The sequence below is a fragment of the Mytilus edulis genome, chromosome 2 (assembly GCF_963676685.1).
Source record: "Mytilus edulis chromosome 2, xbMytEdul2.2, whole genome shotgun sequence".
Classification (NCBI taxonomy): domain Eukaryota; kingdom Metazoa; phylum Mollusca; class Bivalvia; order Mytilida; family Mytilidae; genus Mytilus; species Mytilus edulis.
In genome coordinates this window covers 19,736,788-19,757,194 of record NC_092345.1, presented here as the reverse complement: position 1 = coordinate 19,757,194, position 20,407 = coordinate 19,736,788, and the positions used below count along the sequence as shown (strand labels likewise).

At 32.3% G+C, this 20,407-nt stretch overlaps 1 protein-coding gene across 3 annotated transcripts in view; it reads right to left on the bottom strand.

The window, feature by feature from the left end:
- Positions 1-19,203, bottom strand: part of LOC139511665 (sodium-dependent proline transporter-like) — a 44,667-nt gene extending 25,464 nt beyond the window's left edge. The window contains exons 1-2 of one of the 3 annotated variants that reach the window (XM_071298658.1): positions 19,110-19,203; positions 11,049-11,216 (exon numbers count right to left, since the gene is read on the bottom strand). In XM_071298658.1, coding sequence (XP_071154759.1) covers positions 11,049-11,205 — 157 coding nt within the window. In that variant the 5' untranslated portion in view covers positions 11,206-11,216; positions 19,110-19,203. Of the gene's footprint in view, positions 1-11,048; positions 11,328-11,415; positions 11,511-19,109 lie in introns of those variants that run through there. The other 2 variants (XM_071298656.1, XM_071298657.1) reach the window with 2 other exon arrangements.
- Positions 19,204-20,407: the final 1,204 nt, after the last annotated feature.

Sequence of the window (20,407 nt, the reverse complement as noted above, 5' to 3'; positions counted from 1 at the left end):
TTGGTTAGATGGGGCAATATGCGCAATTGTTTCTCCATAGGCCGTAATGGTAACGTTTTCTTCTATTGCTCAGCCCATATCGTAAACTTGTAGATGTATGATGGCTTGTTTCGAAGCTGAGACATTTTTACATATGTGGTTAAATTTTCGGGGTACGAAGTGTGATTCATTTTTCCGTAATTTAGCAAACCCCGAGTATCCTTTTGCGATGTGGCTCCTCATGGTAAAAAATCCCATTTTTAACACAATAAGTTCTTTGAAATTTTAATACTTTGAACACATTTAATAGCTCCATGGTTTTTACACATTTATTCTGTGTCCCCTTACTTTCTAAATTAACACTTATGGTTCAGCTCAGTCATTTGTTTATCATAGAAATGTGTCAAATATCACTACACAGAGATTTTTTGTTTACACATGACTTTTGTGTTCCTCATTTCAAGGCGCATTAGGGGTATTGTCCCAGATGGCCGGGTCATCGGACACATTTTTAAAACTAGATACCCCAAAGATGATTGTGGATAAGTTTGGATTAATTTGGCTCATCAGTTTCAGAGGAGAAGATTTTTGTAAAAGATTACTAAGATTTACGAAAAATGGTTAAAAATTGACTATAAAGGGCAATAACTCCTATATGGGTCAACTGACCATTTCAGTCATGTTGACTTATTTGTAAATCTTACTTTGCTGAACATTATGCTGTTTACAGTTTATTTCTATCTATAATAATTTTCAAGATAATAACCAAAAACAGTAAAATTTCCTTAAAATTACCAATTCAGGAGCAGGAATCCAACAACGGGTTGTCCTATTTATCTGAAAATTTCAGGGCAGATAGATCTTGACCTGATAAACAATTTAATCCCCGTGTCAGATTTGCTCTAAAGGCTTTGGTTTTTGAGTTATAAGCCAAAAACTGCATTTTAACCCTATGTTCTATTTTTAGCCATGGCGGCCATCTTGGTTGGATGGCCGGGTCATCGGACACATTTTTTAAACAAGATACCCAAAAGATGATTGTGGATAAGTTTGGATTAATTTGGCCCAGTAGTTTCAGAGGAGAAGATTTTTGTAAAAGATTACTAAGATTTACGAAAAATGGTTAAAAATTGACTATAAAGGGCAATAACTCCTATATGGGTCAACTGACCATTTCGGTCATGTTGACTTATTTGTAGATCTTACTTTGCTGAACATTATTGCTGTTTACAGTTTATCTCTATCTATAATAATATTCAAGATAATAACCATATAACGGCAAAATTTCCTTAAAATTGCCAATTCAGGGGCAGCAACCCAACAACGGGTTGTCCGATTCGTCTGAAAATTTCAGGGCAGATATATCTTGACTTAATAAACAATTTGACCCCATGTCAGATTTGCTCTAAATGCTTCGGTTTCAGAGTTATAAGCCAAAAACTGCATTTTACCCCTATGTTCTATTTTTAGCCATGGCGGCCATCTTGGTTGGTTGGCGGGGTAACCGAACACATTTTTTAAACTTGATACCCCAATGATGATTGTGGCCAAGTTTGGTTAAATTTGGCCCAGTAGTTTCAGAGGAGAAGATTTTTGTAAAAGTTAACGACGACGGACGACGGACGACGCCGGACGCCGGACGCCAAGTGATGAGAAAAGCTTACTTGGCCCTTCGGGCCAGGTGAGCTAAAAATGACAGTACGAAAAGATGAAATATATGGGTCAAGTGAGATACCTATCTAATGAATCACAAAAACAGAGTAGGTGTGTTCGAATAGCTATTTTTTCTAAAAGTACTTGACGACAGTCTTTTAATGGATATCTTCGAAAAAATATGATTTTCTTGTGTGTGATAACTAGGGTTTATAATCTTCAACTACTGAAAATGTTTAGTCTGCCCTTCCACGAAATATTTAATTAGAATTTTTTTTAAATGCTAAAGAATTTTCAAAAATTCCATCTGACATCCGAACAGACAATATTTTTAAGTTGAATCAATGCAGACAAGATCATTAACTAATGCTCATTAGCTAGTAGATACATTTGTTTTTAAAAATATAACTGACATATAACGATCGATCGTAATGGTGCTATGTGGATAAATTTATCAGTTTTCAAGAGCAAAATTGGCAGAGCGTCATCCCTACAATGGCTTCCATTTCTACGATTGTGAGCATGAACTGGCGTAATGGGGAGATAATTTTGAAGAGGTAGAATCCTGACTGTATGAATAACATTTCTGTATATATACAAATTGACAACGTTCCGCCTTGTGATACGCTTTTCGTACAATACTATTTTAAGGATCTACTTTGCTGGAGCTCACCTTCACTAGTTTATTCGAATGATATTTTCAAAATATTTCTGTTATTTTATTTGCACGACAAAATGAAAGACGATATAATATCAATGGGTGTACATGCAATTTTTTGGCATTTTTAAAAATGTGTATTTATTATATGTCATTAAAAGGAATCCCAGAAACAAACAAAAATCTTTTGTCGAGCAGTTGAAGGCTGTGCACCCCATTTTTTCTTATTATGCTTGTAAGGTGTCATTTTATCGCGCTTTTGTGGCAGGTTTTCCCTTCCTGTTCATTTGCATGTCTTTTGGCAATCATTTGATACAAAAAGATAGTTATATTTTTCTTAGTATTGAGGGTCATCCGTTAAAAGTTACGGTCATCATTTACAAATTACGGTCATCTTAAAAGCAGTTACGGCCAGCCTTGTTATGAATCGCTGATTCTGTTACGGTCATCTCGATTGTGATTTACGGTCATCTTGGCGATTTTTTCAAATCGAATTGCCCGTTTCATGCACATTTCTCAGAAGTAATTAGTGATTTCCGAGTGATTCTTTTATAAATTTACATCGTTTCAATGTATGATTTGTAAAGAAAATGATATAGAAACACTTTAACAGACAATACAGAAACTGACCTAATTTTTCATCCGACATCTTGGGATGACCGTGAATGCAGTTACGGTCATCAGCTTTACCCCAGTGAACGTGTGCCGGTTGTAATTCATGTAATTCAAACCTTGTATTGATATTTATTAGGTGATTGTTGGATCATTAGTCTAAATAAACATTTCACTTTAATCTTTTAATTGTATTATCACTATATCTTGTTACACGAACTATGCATTTATTTATACCATAAGATTTTTACCAAATTTTATAGTATTTCATACTTCATAGTTAACATATTTCTTTTTAACCTAAGAATTATTTATATTTTAAGCTACTTGTCCCATTTTGAATATAACTTTTATGAGATTATTTACAAGTTTAAATAGTATATTTTTATGCCCCACCTACGATAGTAGAGGGGCATTATGTTTTCTGGTCTGTGCGTCCGTCCGTCCGTCCGTCTGTCCCGCTTCAGGTTAAAGTTTTTGGTCAAGGTAGTTTTTGATGAAGTTGAAGTCCAATCAACTTGAAACTTAGTACACATGTTCCTTATGATATGATCTTTCTAATTCTAAAGCCAAATTAAACTTTTGACCCCAATTTCACGGTCCACTGAACATAGAAAATGAAAGTGCATGTTTCAGGTTCAAGTTTTTGGTCAACTGAGGTAGTTTTTGATGAAGTTGAAGTCCAATCAACTTGAAACTTAGTACACATGTTCCCTATGATATTATCTTTCTAATTTTAATGCCTAATTATATTTTTTATCCAATTTCGCGGTCCATTGAACATGGAAAATGATAGTGGGAGTGGGGCATCCGTGTACTTTGGACACATTCTTGTTGTATATATTTTGATTTTAAGGATCAGTGTCTCATAAGTATTTTTTTGGCTGGATATTGATTGTTGTTTGTGTGTATATGAATATTGTGTGAATGCCTTGTTTCAATCAATATGTGACACTATAATAGACAATGTTATTCTTTATTCTCTTCCGTCAATTAAAAATTACAAAGAAGATAGGGTGTGATCCCAATGAGACAGATCTCCACAAGAGACAAAATGACATCGAACATAGTAGTTAACAACGATATTTTTCGTCTTTGCAATGAATTGTATAGTTAGACAAATCCTTGGTCTATGCTTATTATTTTTCGTATAAAAAAATATTAGCGGAATTTTAGGCTCATTCAGATTTTTAATATTCCGTTCAGGTCCGAGTTTTGACACCTCAACGATATTTTTCAATTTTTAATTCCAGGGCACATGAACAAACTGTTACGCGTACCCCAGGGTACATGAACAAACAGTTACGAGTACTTCCAGGGTACATGAACAAACGGTTACGAGTACTTCCAGGGTACATGAACAAACAGTTACGAGTACTTCCAGGGTACATGAACAAACTGTTACGCGTACCCCAGGGTACATTAACAAACAGTTACGAGTACTTCCAGGGTACATGAACAAACAGTTACGAGTACTTCCAGGGTACATGAACAAACTGTTACGCGTACCCCAGGGTACATGAACAAACAGTTACGAGTACTTCCAGGGTACATGAACAAACATATACGCGTACTTCCAGGGTACATGAACAAACAGTTACAGGTACTTCCAGGGTACATGAACAAACAGTTACGCGTACCCCAGGGTACGTGAACAAACTGTTACGAGTACTTCCAGGGTACATGAACAAACAGTTACGAGTACTTCGAGGGTACATGAACAAACAGTTACGCGTACCCCAGGGTACGTGAACAAACTTTAATTATGAACCGAACGACCCTTCATATTTCATTAAATATGCGTTAGGTCATTTATAACTTTCAAAAGATAAGATGGGCCTCGTTGCATGGCAACGGACATAATTATGTGGTTTCTTCAATATGATATACAAAACATATTTCACCTTAAAAATTTCTTATTGCAAAATAATATTCTTCATTTTGAAGTGTACAACTAGTTTTAAAATGTCTGATATTTATATTTGACGCCGGAAAAGGACTTATATGATGTCACATTGAAATTGAATAACTCGAGTTGATATCAAGCGATATCAAATTTTCAATCGTTATGAGACCTATAACTATCCAGTGTTCATCTTGGTTTATCTTGATGTATGTCATTTTTTATGGATTTACAACATTTGAACATCAACACACGGCTGTTGCCTCTCATTATTCATCCCAATACTAGGTTAAATACTGAAAGACCCACTACATAAAAATACTCAGAGCTATGTCTATAATGTATGTCACATCTTTGACATGCGATTTGTGGATAAAGAATCAGAATTTACTTTATGTCACATACCAACTGTATCTGATGCATATCCCTATCAAAATGTTACTACTCGACAAGACGGAAAGGCATACCGAACTTACATATCCCTGTCAAAATGTTACAACTCGACTAGACGGAAAGGCATACCGAACTTACATGATCTACATAGTATTGTGTAAAGATAATAAAAGTTGCATGGACTAAGAAAGATGCATTATTTTAGTTAGAGGAAATTCTATGGATCAATGTAGAAGACACTCACGAATACTTGTGTTATGCGAATGGGTTACGATTTCAAAATTCTCATCAATTATTTATTCACAACTGACATTGGTATACATCTATTTTTTGTCAAACAACAACAATTATAATGTCATTTTGTTAATTCCTTCGATTATATGTTGTGTTTTTTTTTCTTTTACTTGATCTTTCAAAAGAAAATATTGTATATAATTACACCTTATGTAAGAATCCTGGGTTTTGATTGGTTGATAGCCAGTGTATTTTTCACCAATTCACTGTTATCAAACGAATATCGTTCATTTTTTAACTCCGCCGGGGTATTTGCCAAAAAGGATTTGCCTTTTTTACCCTCTCTGCCGTGGTATTTGCCAAAAAATACTCTATCCGACTGGACGCTTGTAACGTCACGATCATCAATGCGTTTTAGAACATTAACATTCGGTGTAATTAAACAGATATATCATGTTCTTGAGGGGTATTTGCGAAAAATACCAGTCTTGAGAATGAATTTCCCTCGCCTTACGGCTCGTGAAATTTAACATTCTCTCGACTGGTATTTTTCGCAAATACCCCTCCTTAAAGGGAAAATTCACGATTTTTTACTTATGGTTTAAATATGTTCATTATGACATAATATATATATTCACAAAGTTTTATCGCTATATGTGCAGTAATAAAGGAGAAATTCAATAATTAATGAAAAAATATCAACTACTTCCTGTAGGTCGTGACGTTTTCTCCTGATTTTTGCATGCCGGGATTTAAAATACAATCATTAAAAGTCTTGGTTTTTAATCATATTTTAACGTAATCGTAAGCGCGCCGATGACTTATGCTTTATCTAATAACCATCCGATAATAAGAAGATAAAACGCACAGACGTTCAATTGTACTCATTCGTGAGATAAATTATCTATGTTAAACGTATATATTCGAACTATTTTTGTAGACAACACAAAAAGTTATAAATTTATTTTTAATAAATGTATTTTCGGACTGATAAGGTGAACAAATTAAAGTACAATAATCTGTAAAGACAATATGTTGGTGTACTATTATTGACCTTTTACTATCTCTGCTATGGCTAGGTTTATACGATGTGTGTATTCACGGTTCTGTGGCAATACTCGTAGATGGCTTGTTGAAAGGTAAATTGTTATTTGCACTTCGGTATTTAACCACGCCTCTAGGGCACACCTTGCCAGGTGTGACTGTCTATTCGGATCAGTGGTAGCATTTAATACACACATTAGAAATACATATTCAAGTTGGTGACAAATAAAAATTGGTCGCCGTGGAATTATTTAATTATATTTGGTGCTATTATTTATTTGAATTCAAATAAGTTAATTTACTAAGAAATACACAATTTTCGGTTAAAGACGGGAAACTTAATTCATATGTCAGAATGAAATGATATACAAGTCTTGTCCTTGATTGATGTCTCATAAAAAAGGGGGACTTAGAAATTAGAAATAGCTTTACTAATAAAATCATTTTTATTTGTCTTTATTAGGCGAAAAAATGTACGAGAACACTTACATTTAGACTTTTGAAAGCCATGTATTAATTAATATATGAAACTATCTGAAGATAACTCTACCGAAGCGGAATATAATATGTACGAATAAAGAAAAAAATATTTTTGTAATGGAATCGAAAAATTACGAATAGATATTCTTTTCAAGTGTGATAAACGTCAACCAAATTTATTCATAATGGGGAACGTCCTTATTAAAATCTGAGACAACTATAATAATCGTCGTCTCCCAACGTATATATATACTTAAATAACTATTTGATCAACGATGTTTAAAATTAAAAGACAACGAATTTAATGTTATCTTTCCCTATTTTTGAATGTTATTATAAGTCTGTTCAACTTGCAAGAATACCCCTAAAGCGGACAAATATCCGACAAGCAGTTTATTCTTTAAATTGCTGTCATTGAATATCAAGAAAGAAAATAAATCCCGAAATTGACACTCAATAGTTAACCTAGAAAATATTCACATTCCTTGGGGATTATTAGTGTACGTCCAGTTGCATATATTTTACATGAATGTTGGAACAATTGTGATGATGACGAATTTCGTCCTTTATTCGAGAACAATTTAATTGATATATAAATCTGTGAGTTTACTATGTTCTTGACTTCGATGAACCAAAGCAAGTTATAAATTGACCTGTATTTAAATCAAATTGTTTCTTTTTTTTCTTCTTCTTCTTTTGGTATACAATAGTCTATCGAATTCGTTGATTACATACTGTTGGCATACATGGACTAGTCTATTTACAAAACTTTTACCACAATTTACACAAAATGTATGTTTCTTTCTTATGTTCAATGTATACATGTATACATATTTTAAATAGCGCTACTGACTATAGTTCCATAACTTTCTACCAGGCGTATGTATACACGAATCGTCGACAAGTGCGCACATTTTTTTAGATCAATAATTCTGGTATGTTCCAATCTGTCCTAAACTATTGATAACGAGTATATATTACATTTTCCCAAATTAACCCTTGGAAAAATATGTAAATAGATTTGTATTTCTTCAATTATTTTTTTTGTATTATTTTTTTTTTATAAATAATATTCTTTACACCAGAAATGTTATTTATAAACAAGCGTATGAGTTCAGTAATGACTAGTATATTATATCACTTTCGGACATGCAAGACAAAAATGTATATTATACATGCACCTGATAGTTCAAAATGGAAAGTTATAAGTAACGGTCGTGTACACTGATCAATACCTACAGAAGTGAAACGATGCATGAACTTGCAAGCCCGCCGGACAGGAAATCGATTGAATACCTGGACGTGTCACCTTACACCCCTTCCAATACCTTTGGGAGTAATACCTTTAGCCATGCTGGTGATCAGATAAGGGAAGATCCGAATTTATTTAAATAAAGTTTATTACTTGAAAGAATTATGAACGAATTAGATTTTCGAAAACAATTTCCACGGAACACTTATTTATCATTTTATGATTTGAACTTTGACTTTTTAACTAATTACAATATTATCAGTTTAAAAATAACAGACTATATGGTTATTTAAAAATATAAGACCATTTTCCGTATCAAGTTAGTCAGTCAGATAAAACAACCGTACGATTGACAAGATATCGACACGCAATTACGACTACATCGTTTACTGTAGTTTTGTTCCTTTGTGGTTTATTGACATATCGGGATTTTTCATCGGAGAAGGTGACAAGATGGCGGAGAGTAGAGAACTGATACTCAAAATTTTAAATCGATGGTGATCTCTTATTTAGCGGAATAAAACTTTAATATCTATAAATTTGAGCATTTTTATACAGAATGGACATAATATCAATTTTTGATTTTTTTGCGAAGTTTCCCTTTAACATGATATATCTGTTTACAATACATGTAATTCGTCTCAAATTGTTAGATCTTCAAATTGGCGTTAACAAATTTTTGTTCTCACCTAACGGGATTCGAAACACTGACTTTTGTGACAGTGTGGTAACAACACCCTATCCAGCGACCTTTTCAATCTTTATTATTTATTTCCGTATTCAGCGACCTAAACTCTCAGCCTAAACTCCTCGACCAGGATGTTCATGTTAATTGTATAACCCCGTGAGATTCCGGCATAAGTCCGTGAACTTCGGCACGGGTTACATTAAAGTCTGTAGGTCTATAATCGACACTATGGCTGCTTTAAACGCAAGACCGTATAAAATATATATACAAATTTATTCACAAGTTTACAGCTTGAAAGCTAGGGGAAGACTCCCACAGCAACAGTTTTCAAAACATATAAACTAAGTCCAAGATAAGGGTATTTAAACATTATAAAAGGTTCTCATGAAATATATCTATCATTGTCTAATCTTTTGTAATCATAAACGGATTATTGTCCTCCGGCTTAACTTAGCAAAATAGCGATAATTGCTTCTTTTGAAGTTGAGTGTAAGTTTATCTTAGGTTTTTACTTCTTAATTTTAAGCAGGAGACAACAGTTTTATACATGTTATGATTGACAATTCATAACATATGTACAACTGGCTAACGGAAGAGGTCTTTAATGATAAATGAAAATAACATTACTGGGATGGAGAGTTGTCTCATTGGCACTCATACCACACCTTCTTTTATCATTTCACCTGTTTTTATGTTTTTACCTGTTATTTACCTGTAAAAAAAACCGGCGCAAATGAAAAAAAAAATCGGCGCAAATGAAAGAAAAAATCGGCGCAAATGAAATGCAGATCGGCGCAAATGCAAAACGCCGTGACAGCCATCGGATTAAGTTGTAAAATAGTAAATCTATAATCTCTTTGGATATTTGAAATAAGAAACATTATATTTAAGAATAAAGAAACATTTAAAACAAGAAATATTCAACCATGTCAACTTCAATTCAATTCAATTCAAAGCTTTATTTATAGTCGGCATGTTACATAACAAATAAACATAAGCTCTCTGAGCTTTTATAACCGACAACTTAAAACTAAAACGAGAAATAATCAATTTAAAACGAAAGTTCATATAAATATTCAAAACGAGAGTTCATGTAACTATTCAAAACGAGAGTTCATATACATATTCAATTCAAAACGCGAGTCCACTTTGCAAATTATAGTAAAAGTTCCAAATGTCACTTTTCTTCCGGTTATAATTTCTATGCCGCCATATCATTTCATTAAACACATTTAAACATGTTAAAATTTCCACTCTCCATCAGATAACATGTAGACTACGAGTTAAACAGGGCTTACCGTGAACTATATATAATTGTCTATACATTATGTCTACATTTACTAATACGGAAACTTTCTGTTCCTTACTCTTTTATTTAAATATTAAAAGTCAGGAACATTTTTGTACCACCCCGTCCCATTTTCAATGATTGTAGGATGTTAGAGGCAACATGATATATCATTGATCATATTGATATGGTCATAATTATAAATAAAATGTTTACAAAACTTTGAGTTTTTGAAATACTAAGGCTTTTCTACCTCAGGAATAGATTACCTAAGCTGTATTTGGCAAATTTTTAGGAATTTTTGTTCCTCAATGCTCTTCAATTTCGTACTTTTATTTAGCCTTTTCAACATTTTTTTTATTTGAGCGTCACTGGTGGGTCTGTTGTAGACGAAACGCGCGTCATGCATAAATATAAAATTTCGATCCTGGTATCTAAAGTTAATGTATTTCCACTATTTAACCGTTTGAAAAATAAATGATAAGACAAATAGGTGAAATTCCAGACATTTTTAGTAATTTAGCATTTGTACTTTTCTTTGAATCAAAAATGGACTTTTCAAAAGGTGTACAGCTTAATATACCTGGAATTGCTCATGTTAATGAGGGTTCGGAAGGGGTAAGCAGAATAGAAAAATAATGAGGAAACACATAAAGCAAAATATAGGACAAAAATATGAAGAATAGAGAAAAATAGGATCATAATAAAGAATAATGGGAGGGTTTAAATATATAACAGATAATATACTTGGCAAAATTTATAAAGAACACAGAAAAATGGCTTAAAAATAGAAGAAAACAGAATTGAAGGACTCCCACCAAGACCCTCATTAAACAAAGAAGACATAACAAATAATACACTTACCTCCACCATTTCTCAGACAAATATAAGGAAAACGCCACAGGTTCCCTAAGCCTACAATGTAACCGAGGACGGATAACAGGTATTCAATCTTCCTCGACCACACTCCCCTCTCTATAACTCCATTGTCAGACACAGAACTTTCACTGTCTTTGGTCATTTTGTTTTTTCCTGTAATAAACCAGGTTCTCTATTAAACAGCTTCGCTGAGAAGTGAAATAATTCCCGCTTACAAGCCGCGTGCGATACACTGATAAAACTAAATATATTAAAACGTAAACAAAGAATCGATTTAGACATGCATTAGTTATTTTGGCTTAACATGTTCCGTTTTACAACTTAATAAAAAAAAAAATGAGTTTTGTCTTACTTAGTACATGAAATCTTTAACCTTTGACAATTTGTAATAAGTTCGGCTGCACTGATAAATACTCGATACTTGCGCAAGCGCAAGCGTGACCGATATACAGGATCATTAAAACATCTTAAAATATTGACTATGGTCTATATATAAGACGTCATAACTTCTTGTTTTGAAGTGTTTTTATCTTAATTCTACATTATTGTCACAAAGACTTAAGTATACGGTCGTTACGTTATTAATTTGTTTATTTTCGATTTTTAAACCGACATTGTACATTGTATCATAGATGTATTACATCTTTGATTGTACTAATGACTAATTTTTACAACTGCATACCATTGTATTTTACAACGGTTATCAGGTTACAACTTTCAGTTCCGATTGACCTACTCAGCAATAAAGATCAATACACGCTGCGGCCAGTGCACTCTTTGAACTACAAACAGCAAATTGCTATTAAAAACTAACATGCTCAGCCAACATGTCATCCTGTTACCGTAAAATCCATTGACAATAGATCTGAATCTAACAGAACTTCCCAACCGATAATATCTGTGCATTATACATCTCAATCCGAAAATATTTATTTCAGAAATATTTCTTTTCTGTTGTCATTGTTTATATACTTATAGCTTAGCATGATGAACAATGAATTTAGATTGACACTGATGTATCATGTTGCCCAGAACTTGGATTTTCATCGAAAAGAGAGCAAAACGGCATATCATAACTAGTGTTCTTATTATAAATCAGTGGCGGAACTTGATATCTTATGTTATATGTTATATGTTATATATGGTTTATAAATACAGCTTGAATAAATGCTGACAATTAACTGGCATGTGCTAAAAGGTGGAGTGGAGTGGAGTGGCGTGGTGGAGTGGAGTTGTGGAGTGTTGGAGTCAGGGAGTGAAAATATGGAGTAAGGAAATGAAGTGCAGTTGAGTTGTTAGGTTAATAGATTTAAAATTAAACCAATTTATAAGATATGTTTTGATAGCTTTGAAAATTATAGAATTTATTTGGATGTTTGGTCTCAACATTGTACTAATATAAATCCCCTTGGCTGTATGATTTACGGTGATATATCCAAACATGCAGTCTAGATCGCACACACATTTAAAGATGTCCTGAAATGTATAAGATGCACCATGATGGCGTTAGTCCAAGTAGGTGTATCTAATTTACATCCCAAAAATTTATGATTGATGTTAAATGATCATATATTTCTATAATTAAGGAGAGGGTCTTTCAGCAATTTTACCTTAGTTAACGACATTCTGGTGTAAATAATTTTACTTGCGAAGCAAAGTTAAAGTTATAAACTTCAAGCATATACGAAACAACAGCACAAACAGAACAGTCTTTAGCAACAACAAAAACGACACTTGGATACTGTATGTTTCAATTGAAAAAGATTTGAACTTTTTTACTTGATAAAAGATCTATGTATCTATGGAGGTCAATATATCATTCATTTAAGTTATTTTTAAAACAAGAATCAAAACTTTGTCTGTTTGACATAAATTATACAGTTAAATTCGATGATGATCAGTTAATTTTACACATTTCAATATTGTATTTAAGAATCTTGTCATTCACATGAAATGTAGCACATCAGATTCATGGCATAATCTTTTTAAACTTTTTGATCATGTCCGAAAATTAAAATTATGCTGTTATAGTAACACTCCACCATTCCACTCCACTCCACTCAACGTTTTTGTACATGCCCAATTAACTAGAAGAGTTTTAGATGTTTATAAAGAACCTTTTTAAAGTGCAAGATTTAACATACAATTAATACATCTATATTGACACTTGACAGAACTAGTTTTTCGTAGTCTGGTGGTGTGGTTCCGCAGTAATATTATTCTCTCATACTTTGTAAAATATTGTCGATTTGTGTCACATCCTCTCGCCTACATTTGTTAATTATTGTCATATTTGTTAACTGTCAAATGTATACACCACTTGACCAACTTTAAGGCTATTTGGAGCATGACATTGGTACGGTCAATTCATCATTTGTTGACGACCTTATAATGACCTCTGAGTGACATATTGGTTTCATTGTTTCCTTGGAGTAGAATATAACTAACGTTTTCTAGTTTCGACAATAGATAATAGAGGATCTGGATGTGTTCTCTATTTAAAGAATAGAGAATAACAATGGATCAATACAATCGAAATGGTCCGAAAAGATCAGTGAAAAAATAGAGAAAAATATGACAAAAAGATCAAGAATAGAGGAAAATGGAGGGTGCTAAATATAAAGAATAGAGAAAAATGTAAATAATATAAAAGATCTCCTAAAATACTAGAGAATACAAAAATGAAGGACCCCATCTAGACCATCATTAAAAAAAACCAAACAATGATGTAAAAGTTGTCTATCGATTGATTGATAATATTAACCTTTTACAACATTTGGTTTATATATAGCTGACCTATCATGTTAAAAAAAAATATGTTAACTGATACTTGATGCAATCGTTCAACACAGCAGTTCGCCCTACTTAATACAAATGTGTGAATCTATTCACAATGATGAAAATATTTTTTTCTTCTTCAGATAAATGATTATTCCATCAGATTTAAATGATATATGTTGAATATCTGATTTAAAAAAAAAAGATAAAACAGATATGCGAGTAGCCACAAGATTTCCAGGCTCATTGAGGTACAATGTGTAAAATTGGCTTTTTGCCTCTTTTTCCAGTGCACGCTGAAACAAAACTCGGTCATGTAATTGTGACCTACTCAGAGATGACCTATCTGTTGAAATAACAATAAAATTAGTCTTTTTAGACATTGACGTAATGATAAGTGTGTTATACAATACAATATAATTGTATTCTATTGGCGCTTAGTAGTCTCCAACAAAGTATTTGAATACAAATTTCAAATAATTTACATTTACTACAATACAATCAGTTCTTTTCTCTCTTTTTGAAAATGTTATCCAAATAATTATGTTTAAATGAAGTTTAATAGTATAAAAATTTCAAAGAAAGCTTCAATCAAATAATGTTTAAATGTTGAAGTATTTTTTAAGAAAACACTTTGCTTCTAGTTTTGCTGGCAACTACATGTACGCTATCGTATCGTTTGAATAGAGAGAAAAAAATGTACATATTGAATGGATAAAAAAATATGAAAATATATTTCCCTAAATGAAATCTAAAATATATTATTATATATAATAAATGTATCATATAAAAATCCTAAATGAGATTGTATTTTGTGAACTAACTAAATGTATAGCTACTGCTTATAAACTGAATTGGATGTTGGATGTGTACTGATTGATAATTTAGTCTTAGATGAATGAATGTTTTATAAAAAGTTATTGGCTTTGAAAAAAATGACAATAACACGATATAAATTTCATGCGTCCGAAGCTAACTAGATGTCTGTTATTGCGAGTAATCTCATATCTGTACGTATTGTTCAAGTACCCGGTCACGTCCACTGTATTTTTGTTAGAAGTTTTTCTTTTTGTATCCATCTGATGAGTAAATAGATATCAGAAGATGTGGCATGAGTGCAAATGAGACAACTCACATTTATAAAAGTAAACCATTATAGTTCAAAGTACGGTCGTCAACACTTCAACACAGCGCCTTAGCTCACACCGAACAGCAAGCCTATTTCAACTGATTTTGTTTAGCTTTTTCTTATGTTGGACTGTTACACCACTGTCACAGAAGAGGGGCGAAAGATATCAGAGGGACAGTCAAACTAATAGATCGAGGTTAGAAAGAGGTTGGGATCCCGCTAACATGTTTAACACCAACACACTCTATATGTATCCGTCTCAAGTCTGGAGCGTGTTATTCAATATTAGTCGTTTGTTGTTGTGTTATATATTTGTTTTTCGTTCATTGTTTTGTACATAAATTAGGCCGCTAGTTTTCTCGTTAGAATTGTTAAATACATTTGTCATTTCGGGGTATTTTATAGCTGACTATGCGGTATGGGCTTTGCTAATTGTTGAAGGCCGTACAGTTGTTTATTTCTGTATTATATGGTCTCTTGTGAAGAGTTGTCTCATTGGTAATCATTTCATTTTTTATATTTACTCTTCAGATATAAAAGACATAATTATATAAAAATAAAATAGAAATGAAAACTATATTTTACAAAAGTAGGGGAGGGTGTTGATTCTAAATGCCTAACCGGCTTGACTCAAAACACAGCAAAAATCCGATAAATTTTGGCTAATTGAGGATGTACTTAGGTGAGGTTTTGGAATAAGTGTCAAATATCCGGACTCCGTGGTGTTTTTCCATACAAGGTAAAATAGTTTGCCCCATAACACCTTTTTATCTTTAAAGTCATAAGAAACCTCAAATTAAAAAAAAATATATTTTTTTTTTATAACTAAATGGATAGATGGTCGCAATACGCATGTATATGTCATTAAAATAAACAATTATCTGATTGTACATGTTAAACACGTGCTAAATAGACATTTGCGGAACCTAGGTCTATACCTATGATTACACTTAGACTTACGATTACAGTTGACGAAAAACAAGGGGTCCTCTCAAAAAAAAAAAAAATCCCAATTGAGATACATAGTAAAATAAAAAAATAATATTTTCATCATGTAAAGTCTTTTCGACGACACACAAATGCAGAAACGTATGGTCACAACAAATGTGAATCCAGGGAAAAGCATATAATGCGTGAAATACACTTATAATTTATTCATTTTCCGTATTAATAGTTGCAATCGCTTTAAAAAATCAAGCGGTATATTGTAAAAAGGTGTCGTTCGTCTTTTATACGATAATACTTTTGTATCTACAAACAAAACAGTGAATGTTTGTTTTAACAAAAACGTTCAAATCTTGCCAAATAATATAAACGGTATTTTTATACTGTTTTTGACGTGTTTTTGACGTAGTAAATAACGCGTTGGCGATTTTTTTTTAAATATCAGCTTATAATTTATTCCTAATGAGAAATGAAAATATCTCGTTATAAATGATGTGTTATGTGTTTGATTAAGATTCGGATCCACTTAATATTCGTGTGCATTCAAATATCTATACAAGCAAAGAGCATTTAAGTCAAGAATGAAGTAACATAATTTTATGTGATAACATATTACTAATTTATCATGTTTATATTTAAAGAAATATAAAAAAAAATCATCGTTTAAGAAAAATCTTGAATTTCATGGGTTCACATACATCCGTGTACTTTAAAAAAAAACAACTTGGATGCTTGGATTTGCAATAAATCTAAAATTGGGTTCACAGCTAGCATCCGTGTACTTTAAAAGACAACTTACGTGCTTTGACTTGCAATAAATCTAAATTTGGGTTCACAGACATCCGCGTACTTTAAAAGACAACTTGGGTGCTTTAAGAATATTTAAACGAAATTCTTGGGGATCTATACTTTGAAGTGCTTGATATATGTTTAATGCAACTCAAGTTACTTTTTTTTTTTTTTTTTTTTTTTAAAGAAAACGATGAAAAGGGGCATTTAGAACCCATAAATCAAGAAAAAAAAAGACCCCACCGTGGGCAAAATTAAAACGACGAAAATACAAATAAAAGTCCACAAAAACTCCACAAAGAAACATATTGTTCATTTCTCGATGACGATAAAAAAAAAAAATCAACTGATTTTGACGAATCATGATATATGTTTTCCAATTATTAACGTTTTAAATTAAATGATTGACACCTCTGACAAATAAGGATAATTTGACAAACCACAATAAGGCATTTCAACCATCTTGAAAGATTTTAAGGATCATTTATTACAACACGGGCTCGTAAATGTAAAGAAGAATATACTATATATATATATATATATGCTTTATATTTTAATTGCATTGAAAGGTATCTGTTGTTTTATATTTCTTATTGATCTCGTTAGGCCGTCATAAAACAATTTATAGTAACAGAACTTAATGAAATTCATCAAACTGACAAGTTGTCACAGTTAGCTAAGATGGTAGGTTAGGGGAAACTGAGAGGAAAACAAATCCAGACAAAAACAAACAAAAATTATATTAAACGTAAAAACCACGAAAAGCTACTGGTCTGACAAGTGTTTCAAACTGGTCCGAGTTGTCTAGATTCCACCTCAAGCTGCCAAGAAGCCATTTTTACAGATATTTCGTAGAAATCCCGTTGTTCAGCTATAGAAAACATCACAAGAGTTAGTCTTTGTTTTGAACCGACGGTTTATATTTACACTTTGAAACGACCCAAGATTTAAATGGTACCTGTAAGTGTAATTGTAATCCTAATCGTAGGTGTATAACAGTTTCCGCAAATGTCTAGTACCCATGCTTATTGTTATTTGTTTACTATTAGGTGACAATCGGTAAACTTCGGCTTCATAACACGGAATTTAATGAGCAGCCATATTTCTTAAATCATAACAGACAGAGAGAAAAAAATTTACGATTATACGATATATTTGCGTAAAAAATGAGAAAATCGTACTCAGAGGACTAAGTTTATGATATATACATGCATTGGTTCAAGAATTGGATAAACATTATTTTCCACCATTCACTCGTTTCTTATGACTTTTAACATAAGACTTTAAAAGAGCTCATAAAAGGTAATTCGGCAAAATTTAGGCAGATTCTTTATTCTCTTTCTTTTGATTGGAGACCCAAATACCAATGCAAATATAAGGTAAACGTCTGAGTAAGCCTTTTTCCGCCTTATTTATAAATCGAAAAGGAGCTCAATGACCTGTCAATATTGTTAGCTTATTTTGATCCTTTACTAATACTCTTCCAGCTTAGAGTATCAATATTGAATTCTTGATTTATTTAATTTTACCTTAGATCACCTAAGTACATCCTTAAAGATAATATAGCTTGTCACGAGAAAATGTCTGTTCATGATCATGTTATAATCACCACCTTTGTTCGTTGGGACATCCTATCCTCTTGTAATTAAAAACAAAAACTAAAACAAACTTTGCAACAGAACAAATGAACAAACAAACAACATTTTTATTTGTTCATTTTTGAAACTAAGCGAACCTATATTATTTCAAATCTTACATACTATGATAAGTATCGAAACTCATTTCTTTTTTTTTTCTTTTCGATATGGTTCTGGGGAAAATGTTCGCCTTGGCCAACCAAAGTCGTTTATTCTGTAGTTTCGGTAAAAAGGAGATGTGGTTTGATTGCCAATGAGACATCTGTCCACAAGAGACCAAAATGACGCAGAAATTATGAACTATAGGTCACCGTACGGCCTTCAACAATGAGCAAAACCCATACCACATAATCAGCTATAAAAGGCCCCGAAATGACAATGTGAAACAATACAAACGAGAAAACTAACAGCCTTATTTATATCAAAAATGAACGAAAAACAAATATGTAACACATATACAAACGACAACCACTGAATTACAGGCTCCTGACTTGGGACAGGCACATACATACATAATGTGACGGGGTTAAACATGTTAGCGGGATCCCATTATATGCCATTATTTTTTTCTTGGTTTATTTTTCCTCTGAAATTAAACTATTCGGAACATTTCAAATGCTCTTTATGTAAAATAATACAGGATAAACAGTTTCAGATGATTATAAAGTACACACTATTTTAACACTGATACTTATTTATATATACTAGTACTAGAATAGTAAAAGGTCCATATACACGTTAATTAAATTTGTTTAAAGATATTCATACCTCTCTCTCTCTTTTATGCCTTATTGGTCTGCTAATTTTTTTTAATCCCACATATAAAGTACATGAACACCAAAAATGATCTTCATGCACTGAAGTTCAAATTAAGACTACACTGTTCAGAAAGGCAACAATAACCTTATGTTGTTGATCAGTCGGGGTAATCATATGTGACCCGCTACGACATGTTCAGGCTCATGAAGGTAAAATGTCATTGTGAGGGAGAAACGTCAAATTGTATAGATATACATAGGATTGTTACCATACTTTTATATCAAGTTTTGGATGCTTTTATCCAAATTAAAAGCTTTAAGCTAAAGCTCAAAAACTAATCCTACATCAAGAAGATGGGCACATCTGTATATTTTACCATTTAAAATTTCTGTTTCTTTCGATTGGTTCATTGACCGTCACATTTTCTAATGAATATTTTATATGCAAACCTTCTTCGTACCAATACAACCTCACCATGTAGTATGTATAACATAGGAGCAGTCAATAATTCAATTCAAACTTTATTGTCATATAAATCAACTTATATATGATATTTGACTTAAATAAATAAAACATAAGAATACAGTTTTACGAACGAATGTGATATAGTGTTACGGCTTAAGAAGGTACCAGTATTGTATTTTAATAAGATTAAATCTCTTTCAAGTAGTTTATCTAATTCGATTTTCTTCTTTGCTATCTTACTCTAATGTGGTTTTTCGTTTGCTTTATCTTACTATTTAAAGTCAAGGTCACTCATTTTGCTATTTAATACCCTCCATTTTACTGAAAAATACTGCCGTGCTACCTAATTGATATAAACAATAGAGTTAAAAGGGTGCCAAAGGTATGGCCGACATGAACATGATAAACTGAGAAGTATATTAATTTAATGAATTCGAAAGGGACAAATCGTTAATAATTAACAATATATAAAATGATCATAATATTTCTTAAAAATATGATACAAGCATAAAGACTATCTCAATATTCTATTGTAAAGTTATAATGTCCAAACGATTCCGTTACAACTTGAAAAAGTACATTTAGTAAAAAAATTAATGTATTTTTGCTAAGATGTAACAAGTCAATAAAAGAACGGTCTCGCTTCATATATGATATCAAACGCTTTTGACTTCATGAATGATGATGATGATGATGTTGGGTTTTAACGTCCGGCTATCTAAATATATATTGCGGACTACAATAAACTATTCTTGCAGTGTTGGATCTGCTGTTCCTTTCCCTTCCATCTTGCTCCGGCTTGGTGGTTGAGGTTGGTACGGAGTGTCTGGCCGTTCTAGTAA